The 19,764-nt window shown below is 33.2% G+C and overlaps 1 protein-coding gene across 1 annotated transcript in view; it reads left to right on the top strand.

Moving 5' to 3' along the window:
• PPP4R2 (protein phosphatase 4 regulatory subunit 2) overlaps positions 1-18,451 on the top strand; it is a 58,679-nt gene extending 40,228 nt beyond the window's left edge. Inside the window, exons 3-9 of the mRNA XM_036738379.1 lie at positions 2,497-2,667; positions 11,602-11,695; positions 12,640-12,677; positions 14,402-14,476; positions 14,711-14,854; positions 15,383-15,687; positions 15,870-18,451. Coding sequence (XP_036594274.1) covers positions 2,497-2,667; positions 11,602-11,695; positions 12,640-12,677; positions 14,402-14,476; positions 14,711-14,854; positions 15,383-15,687; positions 15,870-16,186 — 1,144 coding nt within the window. The 3' untranslated portion in view covers positions 16,187-18,451. The remainder of the gene's footprint in view (positions 1-2,496; positions 2,668-11,601; positions 11,696-12,639; positions 12,678-14,401; positions 14,477-14,710; positions 14,855-15,382; positions 15,688-15,869) is intronic.
• Positions 18,452-19,764: the final 1,313 nt, after the last annotated feature.

Genomic DNA, 19,764 nt, shown 5'->3' with positions numbered 1-19,764 from the left:
TCTCGCTCTGTGATCATCAAAGACCCTATGGAATGTGTAGGGAACACTGAGTAGAATAAGGAAATGGAGGCTCAGAAGGCCAGGTGAGAGAGCTGGGACTGCAGATGTGCTTTGGTGCCTTTTCCAGTGCAATGAGCTAATTATACTTTGGAGTTGGGGGTTGGAGGTAGAGAGCAGAGACCTTGCAACTCCTGAGGCCAGGGATCTTGGGGTGTGGATACTCAAATCACCAATGCAGATTTTTGAAATTTCCTTAGGGTACTGAGAGATTAGATTGCTTGCCCACATCCCTTGTATGTTCCAGGTCTTGACTTCACACTGCCTCTGATTATATCCTGTGTGTGTGTGTGTGTGTGTGTGTGTGTGTGGTGTAAGTGTAATAGATAATAGATACTCATATATACATACATACAAGTGGTACTATAAAATCATGTTCTTTTATTGAATTTATCACATAAGAGCTTTAGTTTTAAATGCCCTGTTTTGTAATAGGTTACTTAATGCTTGATGAGAATACCAAGTGTAAGTTTCCCTAAGGAAGATCTTCATATAAAAGGTCTGAGTAGATATTTAGGGTTATCTAAATATTTTTTTGGTGCTTTATTGAAAGAGGTCACCATAATTTAATGCAAAGGTCGATAGTTTTGTAATGGAAAAATCTATACACAAAAATCCTAATTTATAAAACAGATCAAGCTTTCTGTATCATAAAAGATTTCTGCCGTTTACAAGGGATTTACTTACAAGATTCCTATTTTAGAAATCTTTTTAAAGCTTGATGCATTCAAAAGTTCACTTAAAATTAAGGATCTGTAGTCAACTGCAGATTAATCAGAAATTGTAATATAATATTTAGTATTTGCTTACAGAAATTCATAGTATCATTGATTCAAGAGTTGTAAGAGATATTGGAGATAATCTCATCCAGACCCCTCATTTCAAACACAAGACAGTTTAGGCTCAGAGAGGTTGCTCTCGTGACTTTGCCAAAAGGGCACACAGAGTATAGTAGAAGGACTGGACTTGGTATCCATGGCCTTGGTCTCCAAATCCAGTGCTCTTTTTACTTATTACATTGCCTTTTTTTGGCCCCTTCAACTTCAAAACAGGCTAAGGAATAATTTGTTGGAGCAGCTGGTTGATTTTCATTCTCATTTACTATAGAGAAAGTGACTTTTTAGGATTTATACAATATGAGAGTAGTAGAATTAATTGAAATGTAGGTCTCAAAATTTCTTCCTTCAGCATTACCTCTACATAGCATCACAAGTACTTAGAGCTGGAGGGGCCTTTAGGGCATAAATTTAGGTTTGGAAAGACCTTATTGGTCATCTAGTCTAATCCTCTCCTTTTACAGATAATGAAACTGAGGTACCATGAGGTCAAGTGACTTGGCCCAAGGTAACACAGAGGCAGATTGAGTATTTGATGCCACTGTGACTTTATGCTTTATGAGAAAAGGGTGGAGTAATGGATTGGAGAACAACTGAAAGATTTTGTTTATATTGTCATTCTAAATGTAGGCTTAATCTCAGACTATCTTGTTTCTATTCACTTCCTCCAGATGCTTAGTAAAATTGTTTAAACAAAAAAATTTGTTTTACCTTTATTATGCACATTTCATTTTATTAATTGTTTTATCCTTGGTTTGAGGAAAGAACCATCAGAGTTGTCTTCTGTTTCCCTCCCCAGTTAGGAGACTGTGTCAGTCTTATATTTGGAATCCAGGGGTTGTGGGGAGGATGATACAGAATTAGGAGGGATATGGCATGTGAGGTTGCTGAATGGAAATTGAGTGAGTTTGGTGTAGATTAGCATTTAGTAAATTCTCAGATTTCATGCTACATGATACACTCTTTTTATTTTTTTTTAAGTAAAAATGTGTTAAATGAGGTAAAACTATATGGGTAGTAAAGACAGCAAGAAAGTGACATCATAGTTTATAGAGTTCACCAGAATTTGTTTTATGCATGTGTTTTCAGAAACATTTGTTGAATAAAGCAAAACATGCATTTCAGTGATGAACTAGGGTTAATTGTGGATTAATTTGTGGGTTATATAATTTACCTTAATTCTCTACCACACATTAAATTGAAAATTTAGCATCAAATTATTTATTTAATAGGAAATAATTTAAATTAAATTTTTTATTTTTGTTGCTTAGTAGTGCTAAACATTTGTATTGGTGAGGTTACACGTATTAAAATTATGTGGATCAGTGTGAACCTGATTTGAAGCATTTTGGACCACCGAGTCAGATAGAGTTTCAGAATATCAGAGTTGGAAGGGAGCCTAGAGGCTACAATCCAACCTGGTCAAATTGGTTTGGACTGGGTTGGTACATTTTACTCGTCTTTGAAGACATCTTTATCATTTCCTCTTTGTTATTTTGTCAACATTTGTGTTGAACCACTAGCAACATGAAGTTTTATCCATAGTAAGAGAATTATAAAGATACTGTATTTTAACTAGTCTCTTTTTTATTTAAACTTGTAGGATTCAGTGGTCCCAATTTAAAGGCTATTTTATTTTCAAATTGGAGAAAGTAATGGATGATTTCAGAACGTCCGCTCCAGAACCAAGAGGTCCTCCTAACCCTAATGTTGAATATATTCCCTTTGATGAAATGAAGGAAAGAATTCTGAAAATTGTCACTGGATTCAATGGGTATGCATTTTTACTATTTTAAACATTGAATTCATAATAAATTGTTAACTTACATTATGTTTTGCTATGTCTAATTTTTTTTTTTGGATTATACTAGTCATTTAGAAGTCTAGATTTTGCTCCCTGGAGCAGCTTTACATGAGTGACCTGATATGAATGTCAAAATGTATGAATTTGATTTAAAAACAAATGTTAATGACATCTTTTTGGATCTTATCCTATAAATAGTTTTTGGCTAATGTATGGTTTAATTTTAAAATATTTGCATTTACCTCATTTTTCTACTCAAAACACATCATGGCCTTTTTTATGAAAAAATCTAATGTTTTACAAAATGTATTCATGAAACAACAGCATAAATAGAAGAATTTAAGTTGTATTTAACTTCAAGGATTTTATTCTTAAATGGTACTGTAACTCTTAAATGTTTTTATAGTTTGTATAGAACTTGTAGCTTACTAATAATAAGTTACATATTTGTGAATTGCAAAAGTTCCCTACAGCAAAGTTAATATTATAAATTTTATTAATTGTGTTTAAAAATTGTCCAGAGTAACTCCTGGGAGGTGACAGATTTTAATCTCATTTTTAAAAAGGACATTACGTATATTATTTGCTTCTTTGTGAGAAGTTTCACTGAAACCATATTTTTGTTAAAATAAAGCTGATTTTTAAAAAATGGATGTCTTCTCTTTTATTTGGTATTGAAATTTTAAATAATTTCCTATAATAGCAATTTAAAAGGATTAGTGAAATAGTAAAAATATTTAGGAATTTGAATTGTACAGAATTAAATTCACCACTAACAAACAGGTAGTTCCTTTATATCTTTAAAATATCAGTTATGATGAGTTATAGAACTGTTATATTCAGACCCCGGGATAGTTATTGAAAGGGGTTTCATCTGTGAGGACAGTTGATGGAACTTAAATGTCCTTAAATGTTTTTAGGTAATAAACAATATCGAGACTTTGACTACAACACTGATCTTCACTGAACTCTATGATGTTAGTAAATTTTCTGTTTTGTCTTTTCATTAATTGTGTTTTGTTTTTTGTTTCAAAGCCATCTCCAGATTGCTTTTGGTGGTGGCAGAGGTGGGTGAGATGGGAAGGGATACAAAGCCCTATCTCTAAAAAGAATGAAAATTTATAATATTTTAAGTCCATTATAAAAACCTTTATTTACATGAACCCTTTTAGAAGTAAGGATACTTACTTGAATTTTAAACTGGAATTCTTGCACTAGAAAAATATGAAGTGATTTAATAGCACTTACAAAAGTAGAAACCAACTAAAGCTATGAATTAGAAGATGAGCTTCTCCTGAAACAGCTGCCTATGTAAAAAATGTGAGCATCTATATTTCATAGCACTTCAAGTTTACTAAACTATATCACTGTGATTCTTAAGAACTGAAAGTAGATGAAGTATTTTAAATTTTATTTTACACTTTATTGTTAAATACTGTGAAGTTATATGCTATTGTAAATCTGTTCTTTGAATATTTAAAAGTGAGGTCTGAAACGTGTGTACACAACCCATGTTCTGAAATTGGACTGACATACACAAAATTTGTGAAATAGTGATAGATTTAGTTAAATTTGGGGATATAATGGAAGAAAAAGGAATGCTTACTTTTGGAATTTCTGAATTTAACTTTTAATTAAAATAATATATAACTAGGCTCTAAAATATTTTGGACTTCTGTATAGCCTTTTTTCATTTGATTTCTGAGTTATGAACCTTATAACATTTTTTTCCTGTTTCTGTTTAGCTAGGTAGAACCAAAGTCTTTATGTTTGATACACTAAGGTTTTTTCAAGGACTTTAATTCAAATTTTTTGTTTAATGCATTATTGTAATCAGATTTATGCCTGTGGTTTAATCACCTCATGCCTGAGATTTATTTTTGTGAGTCTTGCATTTTTGCAGTGCTCTTCAAAAATGAGACAGTCATTAATTCATTAATTTTTTAACATTGATTTTTGTGTATTTTTAGAATAATGTTTGCCTTCCCTTTGGAAATAAGATGCATATTTTTTATTTGTTCTCACATATAATTGAATTTGTATTGCAGAACAATACTTTTTTTTAACCTAAAGTTCACCTTTTATTATGTTTTAAAATTAACTTATGGGCACCTTTAAAATTTTGATAAAGAAGTGACAGTATTATCCATACTCCAGAAACTAACGGTTCCTATTCTTAATGAAGTAAACAGATAAGACAAGAATAGAGTATTAAGATATAATAAAGATTTGTCAGTTTTTTAATTGAATCGTTTTTCTTGGGCCTCATCATTGTGTTACCTGTCACTTCAAGTAGAAGCACCAGAACTGCAAATAAAAGAAATTAAAGCAACAATGATAATATTTTTAAAAATTTTGGTAGGAATTTTTTAAAGGCTCTTCCCCCAGTACATACTCCTCCCATTCCTTCTCCCCCATCCCTGTTTCTTTCTTTTTCTTTTCTATTTTCTCTTTCTCTTTTTAAGATCATTAAGTTTAAAAAAAAAAACAAAACCAGGTCATATGGCAAGGAGTACTGAACCTTTCTGTTTGAAGCCTGTGGAGTTCCCTTCTCTGAATATTTTTAAATGCATAAAATAAAGTAACAGTTACTAAGGAAACCACTCAATTGAAATAAAGATGCCATCCCCTCCACCCCCGTCCAAGTTCATAGACTCCCTGAATCTGAATCTGTGGACCCCAGGTTAAGAACCGTGGACATTGAAGGAGTGGTCACTAGACTTGTTCTTTATTTGCGATGTGCTAGTAGTTCATAACACTTGTTGGATTAAGAGAAAGGGAAAGATGCTTTCTGAATGGCTAGGACGCAGACCATGTTGATATTAAAAAAAGACATTTCCTCAATTTAAATCCGTCCTTAACTCTGGTTTGCTTTTGAGAAAGCTTCTTTTTAGCTATTAGAATTAAGTTGTTTGCGAATGTGTCCATGTCTGTCATAATGTAGCATCTCCACATACTTTTATGGCAAACAATAGCATTTTATGTAATCCAGTCATCCCTGAAGAGCCACTAATCTGTACTGAATTCTTGTTCTACTGTAGTTGTTATTTTAAAACTACAAACCAATTACGCATCTCAAGAATCAGCATGTGTGGTGTGATGGAAAGAGCGCTTGATTTGGAGTCAGAGATCCTGGCTTTACCACTTTACCCAGGTGGCTTATCCTCCTTTGGCCTCAGTCTCTTCATCTGTTAAATGATGGAGTTGGGACTAGATCATCTCTGAGGTCTTTCCCAACTCTCAATCAATTACCCTAGTTTGTTTTAAAAGTAACTGCTGTATTCCTTTTGTTCTTATAGCTTTACATTTCTTTCCAAAAATTCTTTTCATGCAGGGGTTCAGGAACCCTGATTATACCTAAGTAACCAGTTGATTTGCTATTTGTCTTTGCCAGTAAGACATGTAGATACCTGCCTACTTGTAGTACCTAGCTAAATGCTTTGCACATTATAGGTGCTCAGTAAGTATTTGTTGAATAAAATGTAAAGGGAATGTATAACGTTTATAGGAAGCATGTTTGAGAAAAGGGATTCTTATTATCTTGGAGAATGCACAGAAACATTTGATTTTTGTACTATTAAAGAAAACACCATTATTAGGTAGTTAAAAAAAGAGGAAAATTGGACTGTAGGTGGAAAATGATCTTTCTTTATTCTGATTTCTGTAGCCTGTCTAGTAACTGTTTCAGGATCTTTCTAATTTCCTCCTCCCCCTTACCCCTTCCTGGTTACTGGGTAGGAGGTGAAGCCAGAGGAGTAGAAATTATATTCAGTTTATTTTTCTCTTTAATTGCTTTTAAAGTGAAGCCATTGTAAATAGTAACTAAAATGTTTGCTTTTACATCCCATTTATTTATGCTATGATCTTTTTCCTTTAGCACAGATAAGTGAGAATTAACTTTGATTTTTATAAAGTCCTCTAGGAAAAGTTAATTAGTTGGTTAGTGTGGTTTATTGTGGCAGGTTGTTTTGCTTTACTTCCAGTATTCTTGAAATGGAAAGACACAAGGAATTAACAGTATGTTTTTCTTTACGGATTAAATTAAGAAGAACAAAGGCTTCATACAGGCTCTAAGAGTGCATTAACTTGAAAAGCTTTGACAGATGTCATAGGAGTTTTTATTTTTGCTTTTCAGGATATAATGGCTGGTCGCTGTCAGTAGTTTGGGATTCATTGAGATTATTAATGGAGGTTAATTCCTTTTGTATTTTCCAAGATATCCCATTGCCTTATGCCCTTCTAAGTCAGTTACAGGGCTGATTTTATTTCAGTTTAAATATTTTGGGGGGCACAAAAAGAAAAATTACATCTCTACTCACTTAGTGGAATTAAAAATCCAAATTAGGCCCTATAGTTAGAAATCTGTATTTGCAGTGATATTTTTGCACAAGGATTTCTTCAGGGTCATTCCGAAACAAACCAAGATCTTGGAAAGGGAAGGGTGCAAGTTTAAATGACCTCTTTTGCGAAGTAGTGCCTCGAAACCAGGGAATGGTTAAAAAGAAAAAACATTAAGAGACAGACATCCAGTTTTCAAGAGCTTTGTGTTAATGACCCAGAGTGAGCAGAATGAGTTCCCATTTGGTCCAGAGGTTGCTTCGCTCTTTTTATCACTAAGCAGAGCTAATGGCCCTGAAGAAGGGCTGCTGCAGCTGGCCTCTCATATAGAAGAAAGGGACATGTTTCCTTACATAGATAATAGTCCCTACTTTATTCTGTTGTAGGGAACTTTGCCCAGAACTGTTTTTTCATTTATCTGTTTAGGGAATTTCCAGTGTATTAGCAATTCTATTATAATTTTAAAGTTTATAAATGCTTGGAGGCAGTGAAAAGTTAAATGATTTTTCTGTCTCATGGTGTGTGTCTGATGTAGGACCTGAATTCAGGGCTTCCTGAGTTACCCTTCTATCACCTAAGCTAAGGTTCCACAAAATCATTTCTCATTTTCATTTTTACCTTTTGTAAAGATAATGAGGAATAAATAACCTACATGGAAATACTTTGTGCCCTTAATTTTTTAATTTGGTTGAGTACAATAGTTACATATTGAATATTAAGAGATTTCTTTTGCTAAGCTTTAAGCTTATCTATAAGGTAGTTGTTTAAGCACAGTCATGGATTCCCCAGTGGTAAATCAGTTCAAAGCTTTAACTATATCAAAGAGATTATAATTCTGCTTTTTTCTTTAGTCCTTTCAACCTGAATAGATGTTGTACATATTAAGAATGCTTAAGATTTGAACTTAACTGACACATCTTTCAATGAAACTACTTCTGCTGCAATTTTAATACATAAGAAAATTGGTAGATATATTGGGAGAGGTGTTTTTTTCCCTTTCTTTTTGTGAAATCTTATTCTTAGCGATCAGCTAGAGACTGGCTTCATTTAACTCTTAGCAATCTGTTTTCTTCTCACCTTTTTTTTTTTGGCTGAATTACTATTTAAAGTTTAATTCAGGTTTCTAGTATTTTGAATTTCACTTTACTATTAGATATTTTTCTATATTATACACTGGATAACTTTTATCAAACGAATTTTCCTAGGTTTGAGTTGGGAGGGTTTATTTTTCAGTAATTTACAGTGGTCTTTATTGTTTAATGTGATTTAAATTTAGCTATAAATTTTTAATTAGTTACCTTTGGGTTTTTTATAGAGTTTGTATAGGATTGTAACATTTATTTTAAAATTTCTCAAATATTCCAAGAATTTTTTTTATATATGAACCAAATATTCCTGGAAATTTAAGTAACTGAATTTATTAGGGCATATTAGATTCTCAAATATTTGAAGTGTTTTTTGGAGGGGAGGGCAGGGGGAGTGGAAAATAAAGGGCTGAACAAAAACTGTATTTTCTTTTGATTGCAAAGTTAGTATTTCAATTATTCTGATTAAAATTGTGGATGAGCTAATGTCCTGTTTTGTGCATAAAGGTTAGGATAAAAACCCTATGATTTCTGCATGGTACTTTGGCTATATTTGTTACTTTTTGTACTTCACCTGTTTTCTCTGATGTGATTTAAGTATCAGATTCATTTTCCAAAAATTAGATATCAATGAAATTGCTGTTTAACTTGGAATTTTACTTCTCTTATACATTTTTTAATAACTGCACATCCCTCCCCCACCCCCTCGCCCCCACTGCTGCCCCATTTGAAAAAAATCTTGAATAGAATTGATACATGTTTCCATTTTAATTTTGTTAGAGTGCTGGGGTTATTTCCATTACCTAGGATTATCCTCTTCAAGCAAATAGGCACTTGATGATAATTTTTTTTTTTATCCTTCTAAATATTCTGTTAACCTTCTTAACTGTTATTGAGCAAGTTTATTCTTAACTTTCTGTAGAGATGTATCTAATGTTTTTATTAGGGTAGGGCATTTTGCCAAGTATCGTAAATGGAGATTAATGGAGTATGCAAGCCTTTTTCCATGATTAAACCAAATTTGGTGTATTTGGATTGATCCTGTAAGATCGATCCCATAACTGGCTCACTGACTTGCAGAAATAAATTTCTGGGTAAAAGATTGTCAGCTATATGAACCCAATACCACAATTTCATAGTTACCTCAGTGTCTTAAATTCTTTTCTCAAAGTCATTTTGTCAAAGGCATCTTTCCAAAAGTAGAACTTTTTCTTTGAAATTTTTTGGCCTTGAGTCAAAGAGATGGGAGAGGGAAAAAAAAAATGACATACTGCCATCTCCTGGGCAGAAGATGAAGTGCTGTTGAGTGCTTTTGAAACACCGAAAAATAGACAACAGAACCTGAGAACTTCAAGAATAAATATTAGTAACATTTCCCCTTTTAACATTTAAATAGTAAAGCAGTTTGTGGTAATCATGATGTAACAATTCTTTGTCTTTTGGTCCTTAAGATGTTGCTTTGAGAGAAAATGTTGTAGTGATATATATCTGTCTAGTGTGTTAACCATTCCAAGTTTATTTTTTAAGTTTACTTCAATTTCTACAAAATAGAGAAAAATAAAGGATTAGCTTGTCCATCACAAAAGTGAATCTCTTTGTTATGCCTGTTATTTAGGCTAATGTGTTTGGGACACAAATTTTAAAAGGGTAATTGCCAGCTTATTGAGTACGTGCCTCATCTTTTGAACTACAGTTATACTTTTAGTTGTACTGAGTTCAGAGCATATGCAGATTTGGAAAAGGGAATTTCTTGGCATTGTTTCCCTAACTGTATACCATAAGTGACCAAAAGAATGTTTTTATTTTGATGAGTAACCATGCCCTTCAAAAATATATGTTATAATATCTGATTAATTTAGGTGTCAGGCATAAGTAGTGCTTATGTTTTTAAAAAGTTGAATATACATTCAGTGATTTCTTTTAAAGAATAATTAGTGTAAGTATTATGTTCTAAAAATATGTTTAACGTACTTTGTTACTTAAAACCTCCTCCTCATTTTGTATGGATGAGCAATTGTGTCTTGATGCTGATATATAATTTCAGTTGGTTGTCTCAATACAAATTTAAATTCTTTCCACTATATTGTGATGATTATAAGAGAATGTACTGTTAAACTGTAGAAATGTGTGAGCAGATACTTTTAAAGGAAAAGGTTTTGTAACTTAGGATTTTTATCTTTGTACTTAGGTAACATATAATTAAATATGTTGTCATGTTACAGATCTTAGTATCTGAGTTGAAATTCATTGTGATAGGAGACTCGTGCTGGGAGTTGTTTTGTTTGTCTGTTGAAATAAAACTTGGTGTATAACCGTATTTCCAAGAAGTTCATGGATCAATGCTTTTTATCATGAATGTAGGTATTTTCTCTGTTGGTGCGTAGTGCCATCATTTTTTGACTTAGTAGGTAATCTTCATGAATTGCTATTGCTTCCAGAATTCTTCCCCTATTGGCCATCTTTCTGATGATGAACTTTGCCTTATTTTTAGCCATGTTGGTCTTTTAAGAATAACCAGTATAGTTGGGAGACCTGGTTTTTTCCAGCTTGGTATAAGACTTGCTAAAACTTGTGCTTTCTAGGGATAGTCCCTGGGAAGCCTGAAGTGTCACCTGGCCATGGTGAGATGTTAAAGCAGTACTTCAATGACAGTTCCGTCTTTGGTGTAGGACTTAGATGTTTTAGTGTAATAATTCTGTTACAAATAATGTTGGAATGTATTTGCTAATTTGGGTACACAGATAGATTCTTCTCTGTTTTGGGGGTGTATGCCCATAATTATACCATGTAAACATTTTTAGGTATGAAGAAATAATTCCATTTGAAATTATAAAGGTACTCTTTGCAGTCAAGGGTAATTTACCTTTAAAACCTCACCTACAGAAAAATACAGTTTTCTCAGACTCTTACAGAATAGCTCTTGCTAAGATAAAGGATTAAAGAGTTAAATATATAGAATGAAATGACTATGACTACTCTTGATAATTTTAAAAATTCTTGTTTAAAACTTGAAAATATAAAACTTAATGCTAGGTACCTTGATCTACAAGGGGGGAAGAGAAAGGAATAAGCATTTATTAAATGCCTGCTATGTGCTAGGCACTGTGCTAAATCGCATATGTTATCTCATTTGATCCTCACAACAACCATGTGAGGTAGGTACAGGAGTACTTATATTTCAAATAATCTTTAAATTTACCCATATGTTTTGAAGTTACTTTTAAGTTAGAATATTTTAATTTCTGTGCTAATTTAAGTAGTGTTTCCTTTTAGGTAAGGAAGATGGGGTGCAGGAATAGTTTGCTTTTTGAAGTAATTAAAGAACAAGTATCATTTTTGAATGCCATCACTAAAAGACACAACTGTGTTAAATTACCTTAGGACACACTATCAGTGAAATTTTTAGTCTGTAACTTAATGCTCACAGTTCTCTCACACATTAACATCAATTTCTTAATTATAAAATTGTATTCTATTACAGTATTCCTTTTACAATTCAGCGACTTTGTGAATTGCTAACAGATCCAAGGAGGAACTATACAGGAACAGACAAATTTCTCAGAGGAGTAGAAAAGGTATTTTTTCCCTAATTGAATTGGAATATATCTATAGAAAAATAATAGGGTTGACCAAGAGACCTTGCGAGAGATTTGGTCTAATTGTTTTGTTAGGAGTTTGTTAAAATTATTCTTTTATTTTATTTATCAGTTATAGCTAGTAATAATATGTCAATCTATTTTGGTATTAACTTTATTTGGAAACAGATTATCAAATATATTCAGAATTAATCTTAAAATTCTGATTAATATTGAATTAAATCTAGTCCCATTAGAACTTGTAAAATAACAGGGATTTGGTTTTATAGGGCTCCATGTTAGTTCCTTCTGTCATGACCCTACTCCCTCCTACTCCTCCATTCCCATATCCCACATCCCACCTCCTTTTCCATGGCTTACCAGGCCCCAAACTGAGGGGAGTTAAACTCAGCAGTGCTATTAGTTTTCTTCCTCTGCCAGAGAGATTTATTGTCAGGGCTCTAGGACTTCATTGCCAGCATTTTCACCCACCAGTGTTAGACTTCCAAAGTATTCATTACATTAAAAGGTCCATGATTTACTGCTGAGAATACTCCTTCCATCAATGCCTTTCTAGGTTGATGTAGGAGCTGCAAGAGATTGTCTTCTACGCATAGTCTTTGAAAACCTAGAGTCACCTTCACACCATGATGGAACATTGAAATAGAACTTTAGTAGAAATTGGCAATATTTAGGGTAAGAAAATTTGATGGGTTTTGTTTCCAAGAAACAAATTATAGTGATTGTTATGGTTGGGGAAAAGCTTGATTTTTGGCCCTGACTTTGGGGTTTCGATTAATATCTTTATATATCACCTTATTTTCTTCATTAGTAAAATAGCAGGAATAAAGACCTTACTTCAAGATGGTTGTGACAATAAGAATTAGTAAACAGCATCATGTGGTCTTATCCTCGTACTAAATTACCAATTTTTGTTATTGCAGAATGTGATGGTTGTTAGCTGTGTATATCCATCTTCAGAGTAAGTATAAAAATTCTTGCAATAGCTTTAAACGTACTTTCCTTTTAGAATTGTAGAATTTTCTGCTCTCATCTCTGGCTCTTCACCCTAGACTCATTAATTTGGGTAGTTTTGTTTTGTGATATTTCCCATCAGAAAAGGTAGGCATTACTGGAATTGTATTTTCAGTGGCAGTGGGTTAAACATATATTAAAATCTCAGACTTACGAAGGCATATAATATTATAACAAAATCTGACCCAGCATGTATTTTTTTAACCTTTTTGTTTTTCATGTTCCCAAGCTGCTTATGTTCCTTCGACCAACTCTTTATTTTACAGTAGAAGTACATGTCAACCCTCCTCCATGAACATCTACTCTACAAAGATTCTAATTTAGGAATTGAAGGAGATGGGGTTTAGGATTTGTTTCATGTAGGGAGGATTTCTTGGTTTCTGAACCAAGAGTTCTGAAAGGGGAGGATCAGTATTTCACTTGTTCTGCTTGCATGTTGGGTGTTTTCTGGTGTCTCACAGATAAGATGTTTTCCTGTAAGTTGGCAGACATGCATGTCCAGTGCAGGCAGAATAATGTTTTCTTTGCTCATCTTAAAGGACAGAGCCTCTATGGTTGATTTATTTAAGGTTGCCTGATGAAATACTGCTTGTGAAACTCAGGGAGAATTAGGCCGCCCTAAACCTAGGCACCGCCATTCCAGGATACCCTTAAGGCAAAGGATCTTTATCTTTTTTGTGTGTGATGTGGATCCTCTTGTGTTTTAAATATATAAAATAAAATAAAAGATTGCAAAGGAAGCTTAATTTATTGAAATGTAGTTACCAAGATATTTAAAATCAGAATATTTAAAGAATAAGTTGACCTAGGATTAAGAACAGATGATTGATTATTAGAGTTTGAGTAATGAACAACTTCTACCTTAGCTGTCTGCTTTGTGACTGAAGTATTGCTAAGATTTGGCATGAAATAGTCCACCTTAGGATCAGAGTTTAAGGAATTGATCAGATTTGTTGATTAGATTTATTTCCCTTTACAAACTTTTTTCTGGAACATAACAGTTTTAAAGTGAAATGCTCTTGTAATCTCCTGTGCTTATTGGCAAAAAGACAAAAAAAACCAAGAATAATTAAAAGAAAGGCAATAAAAATATTTTTTATCCATTGTTAAGGGCATAAATAAGAAGTCTATAATATAATGACATTGCTAATTTAACTCCAAAACTTCAACACTGGAATGGAATTATAGTAGTACCAAAAGACTAAGCCCAGGATGGAGAGTTCAAGGCAGCTTAGTTTTCTGGTAACTCAGATGTTGCTGGTTTTGACTTTTTAGGTTATAATTTGTTATAGGTAATTAGACAGTGTATCAAAGAGGGGGAATAAAGGAAAATTTGAGGAAGATACAAAAAAAATCTTCAACTTTAGGGTTAGTAAAACAGGATTTATCTTATGAACTATGCAGTTTTTCCTAATCATTCCTACATCCCCCAAATTATTCCTCTTAGTCAAGGCTTTCCTTTAGCCTTGACCATTTGTATGTGCACATACATTTTAAGGTCATATCATTACATTTGGGAGAAATAAGGACACATTTTTTCCTAGGTATATTAAAACCAAATGTTGAGTCACACAAAAACTCTCTACCTATTTTAGAAGGCATAGTTTTCATTACCAAAATTAAAGAATTTCAGCATTTTGTTATATAGTAGAATGTTTTCATTTCTCATAGGAAAAACAGTTCTAACAGCTTAAACCGGATGAATGGGGTTATGTTTCCTGGAAACTCACCAAGTTACACTGACAGGTAAGTTGGTTTTAGTGACAGAAGACACAGCATTTCTCCACTTTGGGAAGTGGGCCCTGTCCTTTCAGACCTAGGCTTCTGATGGGAACAGACAAATAGCAAACAGAAAAGACTTATTCCTTGACATGTAGACTTGGAAGACAATGTTATGCATATTACCTTCTGGGGAACTTTTGTGTGTATATCTGGGGGAGGATTAATTTTCATCAGAACAATAATGGTGCTCTGTTATAGGTCTAACATTAATGGTCCTGGAACTCCCAGACCAGTAAACCGACCAAAGGTTTCTTTGTCAGCCCCTATGACAACAAATGGTTTGCCTGAGAACACAGAAGGTAAAGAGTCAAATTCACAACTAACAGAAGAAAAAAATCACAGGTTTGTATATGTTTTACATATCTATATTTTCACCAAAGTTAATCTGTCACTGGATTCCAAGATAGCTTAATGTTGTCTGTGCTAAATGCACAAATGTAAGATATTAACAAGGAAAGAGATCAACTCTGAGCTGAGTGTCTGGCCTGGGCTCTAGAACATTCTGGAGTCTATAACATGGGGTTTGAAGCAAATGAACATTCTAGTGGTGACCTATAGAGCTAAGTTTTGAGGAATTACATATATTTATAAAGCTTAAAATATATCATTTAAAAAAGATACTTGGAAAAGAAAAAATCTTTCCAAATGAAGTTTGAAATCATGTGGGACAGACTTTCTTTTGATGGGAGGAAGCGGGTAAAAAAAGTGGGACCTGTTGCCACTTAGATACTGACTTTCTAGATTCCTCTGTTGCCAGATATATTAGCTTTGTCAGCAGAGTAGTGCAAAAGGATGTACCTTAAATACGAGAATGTGGTAGAGATGGCAAATATATCATCGCCTAATGAAGCATTTACAAAATTTACACAGTGATTCATCAACATCTGAATCGGAAGGCACCCAGGCGAGTCCTGTAAAAAATAAACACTCTGATGAAGACCCTGTGGAAGCTGAGGGGCATGAGGTAAAAAGACTCAAATTTGACACAGAAGGTGAAGACAGAGACACAACCAACCAGAGTTCCCCTGGTGAGACGCCTTCAGCTGTGGTAGAAGAAACAGGAACGCCATCTGCATCTCAGGATAAAGATAGAGGAAATAGTTCTGCTAGACAGCGTTGTACAGAAGAGGAAGAGGAGGAGGAGGAAGAAGAGGAGGAGGAGGAGGAGGAGGAAGGTATTTAGAAATAGAGTGAGGGGATTCACATACCATTATTTCAATGTTTGTGCTAGGTTTGTTTCTGATTGTAGTTAAAGTTTCAGGATATTGTTTGACTTATTATATAGATTGAATATAACTTTAGGAGAGAATTTTTTGAAAATACAAATTTAACCGTTGCAACTTTTGATTATTTTTAGAATCTTTTGTGACCTCACAAGAAATTACTCCAGAAAGAAAAGATCAAGAAAAAGAGACTGATGAGGCCTTAACTGTGAGTGAAGAGACTTCTGAAGAGAGTACTCAAATGGAGGAATCTGTCCTATCTCAGGAAGACAAAGATTTGCAATCTGAAGACAGTGAAAATACAAGACCTGTAAGTAGTGGTGCTGATTGCAGTGAAACTGAAGAATTAGGAGCCTATGCCAGTGAAACTCAAGAAATTCCATCAGAATCCCCAATGGAAAACAGTGATGAGGCCACAGACGTTGCAGAAGAACCTATGGAGCAAGACTAACTATGAAACCCATTTAGATGCAGTATTTTACATAAGGCCCTGATTTTCCACTGTATAAAACTTTTATGTAATAAAGTGGACCTTTAGTTTTACAAGAGAAGCAGGTTGTAAAATATGATTCTTCATGGAATAAATCCTGAAAGAGTTTTACATGTAAGAACTGTGAATATCCGCTCCTTCAGGTCCTGCTTACCGCTGACTTTTTGGTCTGGTCAAATCAGTGGTATGTGTATAGATTTTTTTTTAATTTAGAATAAAAGTTTTTAAACTGGAAGGTAATAATTATAATTTTGACAAACTTTTTGGAGATTACCACATTTAGTTTATACATATGCAAGAAAGCTTTTTGTCTTGTCTATTTCTGACAGCTCTAGCAGTTTTCATATTTTGGTCATAGTTTCAACATTTTAACATGTGAATTATAGGGTTTCATGCTGGTTTCCAGATTTTATTGTTTGACTATGTACAATGGAACCTTAAGTCATAAATACGTATAAATATATATATACTATTCTAAGGGGGAAAATGTTCTATTTTTCTGTTTCTATAAGAGATAATACAGCGAATACTTTTTCTATTGGGAATAATTGAATTCACCTCTTTCAGAAGGCAATTTCTTTCACTTCTGAATGATTCAAATAAAATCTGGCCCCTGTGAAACCCTGGAAATCTTTAACACTGTTGAAAATACCAGGTTAAACACATTCCAAGAAATCTGTTCAAACTACAACCCTTTTGTATACTTCTGAGGTGCCTGACTAAAAGGACTTCATTTATTTATGAGAAAAATTTGCTTTATGTTAAGAACAGTCTTCAACCATTAGCTTAATATTTTATAGGGTAAATGCTTATGAAGCTGATGTGAGAACATCTCAGAAGAACTGGGCAGGTTACTTGACCTTTTGCTTGCTTCTATGAACATTGTGAATATTACACATTTCTTTCTAAATTATTTGAAAGTATGCAAATGGATTTGGTATGATACACCATTGTACTGGAGGGATTAATATATTACCTTAGTAATGTACCTGAGCTAAATGATTGGAAGTTCTAGGGGTGCATAGAAACCAACATAATTTGTATGACATTTTGAAGTGAATTAAATATTTTTGAACACGCTAGTCCGACAGCCAGTGTTATATTTTTCAGATCAGCGCAAAGCACAACTACTGCTCAACTCAATGTTTTCAGATTCCCATAAAGTCATGCAAGCTGCAACTTCCCAGTCAAAATTACTGGCTGCCAAATTTATACCTGTTTCTTCAACTGTACCTTTTTGATATTTAGAATTTTTAAATTTCTGTAAAGTAGATTTTGTAGATTGTAATGTGTTCACTGCCTTTGTGAAGCGGTATATAATTGTATAATTTCTGTGTGTAAACTGAATGCTTGGGCTTTCAATACAGTATTCATATAAAGCAATAAATATTAATGTTATAAAATATTCGAGTACATTTTTATCAAAACAAAAGAATACTTTTTTTTTTTTTTAGTTTCAGATGCCTGAAATACACAGATGGGTTAAAAAGTTGATGCAATTTCTGATACCGTATCATATGCTTTACGAATGATTTGGGGAAAAACACAGGTTGTGGATTTTGTCTGTTTAAATTTTCTTTACAAAAACACCAGAATAATTTGGCTCAGTTTCTATATTTGTAGAGTACTTATTACTGACTGTCTTGTCTGTCAGGTTCACAGCAGCCAGAGGATATATTTAAGAATGTTTGATAGTTAAAAAACAAACAAGAAAACACTGCACGTTGATTAGTGTCTCCCAGAGAGAAAAGAAAATCAAACATTGTAAATTTTTTTATATTTTCAAAATTGCTAACTGCAGATGTGTTTAAAAATAAACGTTCAAAATGTTGAAATGAAGCAAGGTTAAATATGACATTCATTCATAGAAAAATTTTACTTTTTTGTTAAGGGATATTTTGCCAATGAGAACAAATTTTAAGCATTTTAAGTTTAGAAATTTTGGAATTTCCTTTAGGATTTTTGTGAAAATATTGTTAATAAACCTATTCTTTAAGCACCTATGACCTTTTGATATTTTTATTTTAATAGTTTTAGTGCCATGGACTATTTGTTAATATAATGATTATAACCAATTTACTTTGTCAATTTTAAGTTTTAAAATTTAGCAATGTGGTTTTGTGGTCTGTGAACTTGTAAACTTGCAATGGCTGTTTTTGCAAGGGTAAATGCATCTCTTTATTAAATAAAGTAAAATAATGACGAATGTATAAAATGCTATCCTAACTCTGTATGAGAGATATGCTTTTTAATTTTTAGTTTATTGTTAGCCTTCAAATGTTGATCATAGATCAAATTTGTTGCTGTTTACACAAGGTTAACTGAAGAATACTCTGGGTTTACTTATGGAATATTTCGTACTTTATTAGGATGGATGGGACAGATACTTCCATGGTTAAACCTGGATATAGGCTTCTTGTTTAGCTGCTGTAAGGGTGTTGGTAACTATCAGGGAATGAGAAGTTTTTTCTCAAGTTTGAGAAGGTGCACTCAGGAGATAAACTAAGAAAAATAACACTTCTAGTGTTATAACACTTTTAGTAATTGGTACATACCCAACATTTTAAAATGACAATTTTTTTCAGAAAAATGTGGTCGGCCAACAGAATTTCAAAAGCTCTAAATCAAGATTCAAGAATTTGGGTTTAAAATGCCATTTCCTTGCTTATCCTTTCTAGCCTAGAGATGGCTTCTGACTACTCAGGCTGTTTGCCTACATACAAAATAATAATTAGTATTGATTGGGCATTGAGGAATAAGTAAGCTAAATTAGTTTTCATTAATTTGCTTTTCCCGAACCCTAAAAGTGGAAACAATGTTTTGAAAATGCTGAAAACAGTTCTATATAGAACACAGCAGTCCATGACACCCCCCCCCCCCCCCCAGTGGTTTGTTTTAAATCAAGTTAGGATAAGTTTTGGCTGCACCTTTGAAAGTGGGCAAAATAGTAGTCTATTGGCAATTTGGAGCAGTAATCATGTCATTTTGAAAAGACAGCCCCCCTCCTCCCCGCTCCCCAACACTGGCCCATGTAAGCACTGGTTTTATAAAAGGATTGTGTTTAAAAGAGTGCTTTATTTTGCCAATGTAGATAGGCATGCATTTATGCATTTTAATCTAAAGTCAGAGACTAACTTTTGAATAATATAGCATAAACTAGTTTTCATGTAAAGGTGCTGGTGTGAAGTAATTCTTAAGAAAGCTGCTCAAATGGTATTTATGAAAAAATTGGAGAGGGATAAACTTACAACTTGTACAACCAAAGGAATTAAAATTATGGGAGGCTTTAAAATTATGGGCCCTGAACAGTTTCATAAATACGTGGCAAAAGGGATGCTCAGCTATTTGTGAGATAGATGGCAGTCATAAAATGGATAAATGCAGTGACATTAAATAATTATTATTTTATATGGAAAGTGGTTCAAGACTAAGTTTAATGCATTAATAGTCTAATAAGAATGATAGTGTATTGATGAGAATATATTTAAATATAGTGAACCAATAATAAACTTCCTTCGGGATTTTCTTATTATTTGAAC

Source organism: Trichosurus vulpecula, chromosome 9 (assembly GCF_011100635.1).
Source record: "Trichosurus vulpecula isolate mTriVul1 chromosome 9, mTriVul1.pri, whole genome shotgun sequence".
In the NCBI taxonomy this organism is placed as follows: domain Eukaryota; kingdom Metazoa; phylum Chordata; class Mammalia; order Diprotodontia; family Phalangeridae; genus Trichosurus; species Trichosurus vulpecula.
This window is presented reverse-complemented; position numbering and strand designations above follow the sequence as displayed.